Genomic DNA, 11158 nt, shown 5'->3' with positions numbered 1-11158 from the left:
CTTAGAAAGTACATAGTCTCCAACAATCTTCACTTCCAAGAATCAGGTGTTTATTGCTTCTAGCAACAAACATTGCACACAAAGGTCCCAAACTGATCTGCTAGACCTATTCAGAGAACCTGGGGGTAGGGATGGAGTCTGCAGGTTTGTGGCAGTTTTGTGATTTTTCTTTAAATATGTCTTTAAAAGACTTTTTTTCTCTGGATTTTAATTCCATGGTTATTTCAATTCCTTTTTAAAGAAAAAGAAAAAAAAAAACATTTCTCCTGTTTTATGCTACTTGGAACAGCAGGCATCTCTTCTTTCTGTAAGGTCAGACAATTCCTTCAGACTTACTTGATATCGCTTGGGTCCTACAGCTGCCATCCAAATGCCCATGCTCACATCTTCACCCTGAGATAAAAATAAAAAATACAGATATGAGCACCAAGAAAGCAAAAAACATAACTTTGACCTGGAATAAGTTGTATAATCTACCAGCAGTAAAGAATGGTAACTACAAAAACCTATGCCAGACTACTGCAGAGGTGTTAAATAATCCTCCCACCTTTCCCATGACAATACACTGTTCTTACAAAAACAGAGTACAAAAAAAACAAGATTACAGCTCTAGAGGTTCTGAGTCCAAAACATCTGTGCTTTGACCTAGAACAGGCACTAAGCACAGCAACCAAAAACATGGCAAAAGCCCACATTAGCCAGGAGAACCCATTGCTAACACTTGAGCAATGTTCTTTCTGACTCACCCAGTACATGCTGTTACAGAAAAACTGAACTAATCTTTATTACCTGGTATGTTTTTAATCTGTCAGAGTTGCTTGCCAGCCACTGCACAATGTCTTTGGAGATAACATAGCCAGACCCACAAGCAAAGGCTGGATATGCAGGACTTGGATACTCCAGTTCTTGCCATTTCCCAGTTCGATCAACTGCCCAATTTAGTCTGAAACTGAAGAGACCATGTTAGACATGAGATGTTCTTAGAGAGTCCTTTGTGGAACCTATGAACACTGATAACAACTGAAGTAATACTGATAGGAAAGGATTGAGAGAAAGAAGTAGGTAATTTTAATTATAGCTCCTAGTCTTATTTTTCTAGGGCACAAAGCTAAAATTTTAACTGTTGTTTGGACCTAATTGGCCTGTCAATCTTGGAGAGAAAGTTTTCAAATCAGAAACAAAGCAATATTGACAGTCAGATCTTCAGCATCTGCACCTTTCTGTTGGGTTTTGAACTAGGTAAGCACACACATCCTTACCTATTTTGTAACAAGCACATCTGTCTCCTGCTAATTAACCCCTGTGGTTAATCAACATGACAAAGGGAGTGCCTCCAGCAGGCATGCAGACAGCAATTGTATGCAACCCATTTTCCTGTTAAAACTAGTGGCTGCTTAAAAATCCGGAAGCCAGGACATACCTTCGTTAAGCTGTTTTCCAAATGAAGCTCAAAAAAGGAGATGTTCAAAGGCTGCCATCACTGAATCACAAAAGAACTCTTCCTGGCAGTGGTGTTCTCTAAGCTTTATTCACTCCCAGAGGCCTGCAGGAAGCAGTCTCTGCACAGTCTCCCCACAGGCTCGCAGGGTGGCACAGCTCCTCGCTGCCACACTGTGCAGCGCTATGGACCCTGTCAAACTGCCCAGTGAGGCAGTGAAAGGCATCCTGCTTTCCCTCTCTGGGAACAAGCTGCTGTTGCACTCCCCTGGCCTCACAAACACTTCATGCACTCACAGCTAAGAGACATAACTGTGTCAATGCAGCAGGGTCTCCCCATTTTACAAAGAGGTTCAGCATTGCTGATTTCCAGTCATGAGCACAAGCAGCTGAAAGCTTCAGTGAACTACTAAGAACTGTCACCTCAGACAACAGCCCTGAAAGGGAGGAATTACAGCTGAGTCACAGATATGTTATCAGATTCTGCCCATTCTCAACTGAAGCTGACATGTTAAAGCACAAAGTAAATGAAAGTCTCATCTGATACCTGAATTCACTTTAGGCTCAGTATCTTCCACTCCATTGAATCACAGCATGAAGGGCTGAACCCCCTTCAGACTGAAAAGCATCTACTTTGATAAGCATTTTATATTTCCATAGTTATTTCAGTGTTGTTCCCTACATGTCACACTTGCCTGACCTGAAGACTGTGACTATTAAAGAATTTACACTCAAAGGTGTCTCTCCTACAGATCTTTGAGATAATCACAAGATAACCAACTATTTCACACACTTGACCACACATCTTATTAAATCACTTTATGTGTATGCAACAGGCAGGACTAGATTTGTGAAGCAAAGCAGTAAAGATCTGTTCTTCAATGAGCGTAGGGCAACAGGAAGGCACATTGTACCATTATGTTATATTGAATTCTATAGTAGCATAGAGTTTCTGCTATATTGGATGTCATGCCAGAGCTGCAGTGCATTCCATGGATGGAAGGGAAGATATGGGCTATTTTGATCCTCCTGGTTATTCACAAGTGTATTACAGGCTGGGAAAATTCGCTCAAAAATTTATTAATCAAATCTGCTATTCCAAACAGTAGAAGTGGGTAGCAATGCCTAAAATTTACAGATGTTACAATAAAGTGCAGACCAGAACAGAAATTTAATTTCTCCTTTCTACCCCACTTCCTCAAGCCCACCAGAAGAATCACAGTGACATCATAAAAGTAATATTTATAGTTCTGCACTATGTACTTCCCTTTTAATTTCACTGTATTGCTGGAAAATTCTTTTTACTTAAGCACCATGACAAAGATGTATATAACACATTTTAAAACCAGGTAAGATATTCAGCAAGTTTAAATCACTGTAAAGGCATACCCTGGAAATTTACTGTATTTCAGATTCTGAGATTCAAAGATCTAACACATACAGAAGTCCTGCTTTTTGCAGCTGTCTTCCTTAGGCATAGGAGGGAACCCACTTGAAGGTAATTTTGAAAAACAACTTACTTTCCCCACCAAATGTTTGGCCTGTCCAATTTTTTCTGCATTATCCTGTTAAAAACAGCTTCCAAATCAATGTAACAGTCATCATCAGTCTTCAGCAGCAAGTCAAAACTCGTTGATTCCACTGTCCTGTAGCCAAAATGAAAAGTGATGAGATGCTGAGCTGCACACCACAAACTACAGACAGCATGCTCTCCAAGGGTTTTTTGGGATCTGGGAGTGAAGCAAGAGGGAAGGAATGTCTTTGCTACCCTTGACTTTTAAATGTTTTCTCTATTGACCAAGGCTGACTGCTTGTCCTTCAAAGGAGATGCAGCTGTATCCTACGATGATCTTACAACATGGACTTGTGTATGAGCGGAAGAAATCAAATTTGAAGTTTTGTTCCCCAGGACAGATGGTGGATTTACTAGTGAAGCCATCTTAAGCAGTATTGACATCAGAAGGATATGAATCCCTGATGCTGATGGCAGCACAGCTGTTAAAAGCCACTGGCTACACATCAGTAGCCCACTTTCAGGACAAAACAGTCAGTTCAAGGGCAATGAGAAGGTCATAGGTGGTAAAAAACATCTGTGGAAACAACTCTGTACTTACTCTGTCTCTGTAAATATACCCTTCAAACATGAAAAATGTTATCCTTACCTGTCTGAAACAGTTGAATGTGACCCATATAAAATAACCAAAAAAGCTTAAGATTCTAGGGATCATGGCTGGCTGGTCACAAACGTTTGTAAGGGTAACAAGCAGGGTATTTTTAAAAGCCTTTTGTTACTAAATCTTGAAAAATTGCTAATCTGTAAGAAATTACCACAAAGATCTAAGTCTTGACATGCAAACTTCCTTTTAGAACTGAAAGCATGGTTCAGTTTTTCATTTGCATTCATAGCCATGGAATTTGTGAAGTGCATAATCTTGCAAGCAACTAAACTGAATTTTGGTTTACAATTGTCAACTGTATTTTTTACTCCACAGCAGCATCAATTAACTGAAACAGTTGTCTCAGAGTAATGGAAATCACTGCAAATTAGAGGTAGAAACTAAGTAGATTCACCCCAGACAATGCAATTACACTATGAAAATTCTTCCTATCAGCCTTCTGTCTCCCCTGTACACAAGCTTCCAGTCCTTCCCCTCCTCTCAGCACTGGTGTGGCTACATCTGGACTACAGTGTGCAGTCTTAGAATCCTCAGTACAAGAGGGACAGGGCCATACTGGGCAGAGAGTCCAGCAAAGGCGCATCAAGATGATTATGGGACTGGAGCAACAGCCACAAACTGAAACACTGAGTAAGCATACAAACTGGCCAAAACCCATCCTTTAAAATACTTAAACTGCTAGTTTTCAGTTTAAGTATTAAAAGAAATGAAAACAAATGAAAAGAAATCACAAGGAGATATGAAAATTTTTACACCTGGGCTCGTAGAGCAGAAGCCTGTCTTGCTAGCTTGTGCTGATTTGAGGCACCAAGGGTCAGCATTCAAAAAACTATAGGCACTGCCATTTTACTTACTACATGCACCCAAAATTGTGAGAGAGAAATACAACTTAATGAAGTAAATCACATAAGGCATGTATTTCATGGAACCTGTCAAATAACATAATGCACTACAAACAGCATTCCTAAGAGAAAGTAAGAAAATACTTTCTTTTCAGCTTACCATCGGTAGAAGTTCAGCAGTTTAGAGGGAACATTTCTGTAAGTGTCAATGACATCTACAAAAACAATGTCATCATACATACTGCTTTCTTCCTTCAATAAAGCATCTTCTTTCTCAAGGCTTTTTATGTGACTTGTAAACCTTTCTGGGCGAGTATGGAGGCTTTTTAAAAGAGCATCCCCTTCTGAAAGAAAGAGCACCCATTTTTAAACAAAGATGCATATCTACACATTATTTCACATTGCTCTTGGATCATACAGGGACCACATTGACAAAATGAATCTGAAGAAGCATTCCAATAGTTTGGGTTATGAAAATCCTACAATTAATTTAAAAATTTCTACAAAATGGTTGAAGTTGCAGAACAAAGAAATATATTTTTGTATAAAGCCTGGCACTAAAAGTTTAAAGCAAAAAAGTATTCCTCTTCAGTAATATAAGAACTCAACTTTTTAAGGTTCCTTAATATAAAGAACAGTCTGGGACTTCACTATTACTCTTACTGTAGGGTAAAAAGGCCACTGTCAATTATTCCTAAGTATATGTATCTAGCATAAAAAATAAACACACAAAAAACCAAACAATGCTATGTTAAATATAATCAAATAGGCATTGCTTTGATGTAGCACAGATGGTACCTGGTGAACCATAACTGCAGGTAAAAGCTAAAAATATATTGCAGATAAGGAGGCAGTTTGTAGTACTGAAGAAAAGTTTGACAAACAAGATGGAAGGGCTTTAGCACACACCTCAATTCAGGCTCCTACACAGATGACAAGACAACAGGACTGGCCAATTGTATCTGCCAGGCCCAGCTACAAAAACACAGCCATAACACTCTCAAAGTCAATGGTTATGTCGGACCAATGAGAACACATCGATTCCAGTACTGTGGCCAAAATCTTAGAAATTGGAAAGGGCTCCTAGAAAATCTCTGAACATTCTGCTGAGATAGGTGTAAAAGAGCAACAACAGGAATGGAAACTGTTTATCCATATTAAACATTGTGATACAGTACCTCTAACTGCAGCAGAACTGGAAAAAAGTGAAAAATATCAGGGAAAGATTTCATTGCATGACATTTTTTAACTTGATTTTGGATAACAAAGAACAAGAAGAGAGTCTAGATAAAAAGACACAGGGATGCAAGTCAACTGGAGTGGCTGGCAAAAGGCAAGCAAAGGAACCATATCAGGACATTGACTTTAAGCATAAAAGAGCCAGGAAGAAAATGTTTCTACTAAAAGAAAACCTAAGGTGACTAAATTCATGGAGACAGCACAAATTATACTCAGAAGTGTAATTTAAATCACCTATTCTACCATAATATCAAATGTCATGCTAAGTTTTGTGGACTTACCTTGAATAGTGTAGATAAAACCACCTGCTATTCCCTCCACACCTTCTGTGAGTTCATGTGGCAGTGACCCTTCCCCTGCCTGTTAGGAGCAGATTAATTGAAATTAATAGATTAATTAATCCTTCATTATTGATGTGTTTTCCCTGTGATTTTAAGGTGTGAAGTTTTCTGGCAACTAAGAATGAAATTAATTTAAAGCTCTGCTGGTTCAGGCACTTGCATAATCACAGACTCACAGAACATCCTGAGCTGGAAGGGACCCACAACAATTTTTGATGTCCAACTCCTGGTCCTGCACAGAACCACCCCAAGATTCACACAATGTGCCATGAAAGACTAAGACTAAGATTTTTAACTAAACTTTTGTGGCATTTTTTAAAGTTTCACCCAAAACTAGCAGTACCACTGAAACTTTCATGAAACTAGTTTCGAAGTTGACAGCAAAATTATTCTGGCTAAATTACAACGACACAAGATGTTTAGTCAAGCAACAACTTGACACAAAAAGAGACAGTGCCAAAAAGCAAATACCCAGCCTTTAGCCCATCAGTTGGGATTCTACCAGAAGATTTTTCACCCACATTTTGCCATTTCTGATACACTGGTACTGCTTCCCATTCTGACAAAAACAATGAGAGCTTTACTCCCCTCAAAATAAAATGCCACTCACAAGCGTTTTTTGTTTTTGCAAGAAGGCAAAGCAAAACTTCTTTTCTGAGATAAAAGGACAAGCCCAATTGAATTTATTATTTACACAGAGAAATACAGGAAAATAAAATGCTAAATTCTCAACAGTTATAGGAAAAATAGAAACATGGTGGAAAGGAAGGTGAGGGGACTCACTGTAATGACTCTGAAAACACCTCCTCCATCATTCACCATCACTTTATGAAGGTTTCTTGAAACCAAGCCCTGAAGATCCTGGCTCTCCCACACAATGGTACCTTCAAAACTCTGGTAAGAGAGCAAAATACAGTTATGCAGGTATACAAAGACTTAAAAAAATGGAAGTCCAACAGTTTGGGCTCATTAAAATTATTTTAAAATAGTCAACTTCATACAAGATTTAGCTTGAGTGCATAACATAAATGTTTCACTTACACTTCAATAAAAATAAACTACACATAAATGAAACACATCCGTGAAACTCAGTAACACATAGTAATTCTTTTAAGACTAATAATGAATCTCTATATTAAACTTTTAACAGAAGCCTAGTGTAAAAGACTTTGGCTTTCTAAAATCATCAAAATAGCATTTAAAGGTGACCTGAAGTGAATTTTTAAAAATCAAATATAAAATCCTGCACTACAAAGAGAATACGTTCAAACAGATTTGGAAACAAGCTCAGCTTTTATCGTTATCTGCCAAACAGAGATCAGAGACTGGATCCTGACACCAGCAAAACTCAAAGAAAAATACGGCCACCTTTATCGCAGTAAAGGTGTCACAAGTTACTGTAGGACTGACAGAAGTCTTACCTCACATCTTGGCTGGTAAGGAAGAAAAAGACAAGTGAATAGGTTCAAAATTTTCCGGTTTTAACAGTCAAATTAGGCTTTGCCACTCCATGTTTTATATATATGTGTATGTGTGTGTGTGTGTGTGTGCAAATGTGTGTGTGTGTAAATTCTTGCATTTGAAAGGACTTCATCTCAACTTTAAACTGAAGACCCCTGAGAACATGCAAAGGAGCAGGTGGCAAGTTGTACAAATATGAATATTGGTAGATTTTGATTTTTAAAAATTTTTAAAGCAATTTCTCCCTTATGAAAAGGTAGGGTTGTTATACTCCTGACACCTTGATGAGCACATTCCATTTTGTCTCTCTCACTTTCATAGGAAACACACTGGTTGTTAGTGTGGGTGTTGGAACAGAAAAACAACTTGTTTGTACATGCATCCCTGCTGCTGTAGGAAGTCTGTTTACTTATACCAACCTCTCATCTCTTCCCCATTTTATCTTCCTTGTACAATAGAAATCTTCTCAAAAAATTCTCCAGTTAGTGAAACAACTTTAAGTCTAGATTAGAGTTCAGCTTACTTTTTTGTTTTCCTCTAGAAGTAGGTCTTAACATCCGCAGCAGCCTCAGTGTTTAATGACAGCTGTGTGTGTACTTCAGAAGTCTCTCATCTATTATTTAAAATGCCAGCTTTATAAGCTAATAATGGAGCTAGCCAGTGTTTATTCAAGCTTGACTCCATGCTCAATACCTTCCCCTTGTTTCACACAATCACAGAATAAGCTGAACTGGAAGGGACCCATAAGGATCATCCTATACAACTCCTGACCCTGCAGGACCATTCCCAAATCACACCCTCTGCCTGCAAGCATTGGCCAAACTCTTCTTGAACTCCTGGCTTGGTGCTGTGACTACTTCCCTGGGGAGCCTATTCCACTGCCCAACCATTTTCTGGGTTAAGAACCTTTTTCTAATATCCAGCCTAAAACTCCCTTGACACAGCTTCAGGCCATTCCTTCAGGTCCTGTCACTGTCACCACAGAGAAGAGATCGATACCTGCCCCTCCTCCTCCCCTCATGTGAAAGCTGTAACTGCAATGAGGTCTCCCCTCAGTCTTCTCCAGGCTGAGCAGACCAAGTGACCTCAGCTGCTCCTCAAATGCCTTCCTCTCAAGGCCCTTCACCATCTTCACTGCCCTCCTTTGGACACCGACAGTTTAATGTCTTTTTTATATTGTGGCACCCAAAACTGCCTCCAGCACTCGAGGTGAGGCTGCCCCAGAGCAGAGCAGGACAATCCCCTCCCTCCCTTGCCTGACTGAAGATGCTGTGTGCCTGAATGCAGCATCAGGACATGGCTGGGCCTCATGGCTGCCAGGGCACTGCTGACTCATACTCAGCTTTCTGTTGTTTGTTTATTTCTCAGATATCAAAATAAATGGACCAATATTGAGACTTTTTCTAGTGGCTCAATTTCTCTTTTTGCAGTGACTGTCATCTCCCATTCCAATGTTTTTTGCTGTAGGGATTGGGCTCTAATCACACTTCAGTGTCCTCTTTATAGACACAACCTTTGGAAAGTTGTTTAGTGAGCAGGAGAGTCCTTTAGGAGCAAGAGAGTCCTTTCATGCCTCAGCAAGCAGAAACATTACAATTCTCACCACTGACTATTACTGATACTGACTTCAAATGTACCAGGAGTCTTAATCAGTTACTACCACTGAACCTCAGTGGAAGGGCGTCCTAAGGCTGCAAACTATCATTATTTTCCAGGTTGAGAGACTCGTAAGCAAATTTTCTAATGACTTTAGCCCTCAGCTATTCTTACTCTAAGCCAGTTAATGAAAACTGAGGCCTGAAAATGCTTAAAGCAAAAACATTAGTGGCACACCTGAGACTACATCATCTGTTTTTCCCCATTTAAATTCCAGCCTTGTTGCTGCCAGAGCGCAGTGGCATTTACAGTGAATACCGAACAAGTGAACTGACATAATGCGGCTCTGCCAAACTCCTTTCCTAATGTTAAACAGTGCTGTGCTTTCTGCTCCTCCAACTCCTTCCCATTAGTACTACAGAGTATGTGCAGTACAGAGTCCCATCCTCATGCAAGTGGCCCACGGCTTTTTGACAAAATAAGTGCATTGCTAAGACTTGTCTATAAGAGCCCTGTTTGTTTTAGTTATCTGCTGGTGCTTCTGCTGTTCTGCGCTTTCAGTCGTTCCAAAGCTGAATGATCGATTCTGTCTCTCACAATCTGGCCTGCCAGATGCTTATTCTAATGCTGCATTTCCTTTCCTTTCCCCAAGATGAGCAGAAAGAGCAGCACTTCAGCTGCAAGATGAATGAAGCTCTTCAGCAGTCTGTACAATCCATTACTCCTTCAAGGTGGAAGGACAGAGAATAGACACCGTCTCAGACAGCATCCTATGACAGTTAAACAGTTCACTAAATTTAGTGCTCTCAAACAAGTAGACAGGAACACGTGGGCATTGCCACCTCTTCTGAATCATCGTGCATGCTTCAGCATCCTGAGCATCACAGGAGACTGCATGCTGTGCCTAAGCCCTATTAATCTGCGTTAGAAACATCATGTTACCCTGTAAGCATTCAGCGCATGACACACATCAGATCAAGGAAGCCCACACAAAGAAATATATGAATACTAATATTCTCTCTCTCAAGGAAGTACTTCCCATCTGCCTATCAGGAAAACTGCAACCATATATAGCAAAATTACAACTGCTTGGAATTTTAGCATCTCAAAACAAAATCCTACAGAGAAAAGGTTCACATGATAAGACTACCAAATTACTGGGTAACCAATATTATTTTTAAAAATGTAAAATAACCCTCAATCATTTTAGTATGAAATTAGATTGCCAAAGCATATGCACAAAATACTGCACATGGTCTGCTCACCTGAAAGGTCTCCTGCCAGCATAACAACTTGCATAGTATTCAGTAAACAATGTCTAAGATGAAAAATCAACCAGCCAGCTGCAGATTCCCCTTAAAATTAATAAATTTCCAAGTGCATCCATTAGTATAGAGCCAGGGAAATAAATCAGGGAACAAACTGGCCCAAATTGTCTTCTCTTCCCTCTTAAGTTTTCTCCTGCTTCGTTCTTTCATAACACAATTTCTTTAGTAATAAAACAACCCAGACCTAAAGACAACTTACAGAAACAGCAGCAAGAGTCCAGGAGAATATTTAAATTAATCTAAAATGGTAGCTGAGATATCTAGCGAGAGATCACTGGTCCCCTGAGAACAATTCCCCGTAGCTGAGAGGGTCTGCTAACTAGAATTCTCCTTCTGAGACAACCTTTATTCATTAGACTTTTACTGTAAAATCATCAGGGTATTTTCCTATGATATTCTGTTCCTTTTGTGTTTAATCCCCTTCCTTCCTATGCAGCCACAAGTAGGTTCCATATCCCTATCCCAAAAACAAATAACACTGTCACTGCAAACATTAAACACAGTATCTTGATGTTATGTCCAAGACATCAGATGCAGAAACCACTTTTCCAGCTGCTCCCTAGAAACCTGTGCCATCCTCCCTTCCCTAACTTGTGTGCTAATGTCTGATAAAGCAGAAGAGAAAAAGAAGCACCACATGTTCTGGTAAACCCTTCCACAGAATCAAAGCAGGTACAGCTTTCAATCAGAAACAGGTTAAGTTTTCTGAAGTTGCTACTACTTGACAAAGTAATTTT

At 39.6% G+C, this 11158-nt stretch overlaps 1 protein-coding gene across 1 annotated transcript in view; it reads right to left on the bottom strand.

Annotated features, from left to right (window-relative positions):
* Positions 1-11158, bottom strand: part of B3GALNT2 (beta-1,3-N-acetylgalactosaminyltransferase 2) — a 30535-nt gene that overhangs the window by 2640 nt on the left and 16737 nt on the right. Inside the window, exons 6-11 of the mRNA XM_030268257.4 lie at positions 6820-6930; positions 5977-6055; positions 4617-4800; positions 2958-3083; positions 790-949; positions 337-393 (exon numbers count right to left, since the gene is read on the bottom strand). Of these exons, the coding sequence (XP_030124117.1) occupies positions 337-393; positions 790-949; positions 2958-3083; positions 4617-4800; positions 5977-6055; positions 6820-6930 (717 nt within the window). The remainder of the gene's footprint in view (positions 1-336; positions 394-789; positions 950-2957; positions 3084-4616; positions 4801-5976; positions 6056-6819; positions 6931-11158) is intronic.

This window comes from Taeniopygia guttata, chromosome 3, assembly GCF_048771995.1.
Source record: "Taeniopygia guttata chromosome 3, bTaeGut7.mat, whole genome shotgun sequence".
In the NCBI taxonomy this organism is placed as follows: domain Eukaryota; kingdom Metazoa; phylum Chordata; class Aves; order Passeriformes; family Estrildidae; genus Taeniopygia; species Taeniopygia guttata.
Note: the sequence above shows the minus strand (reverse complement) of the source record. Positions and strands in the feature narration are given on the sequence as shown.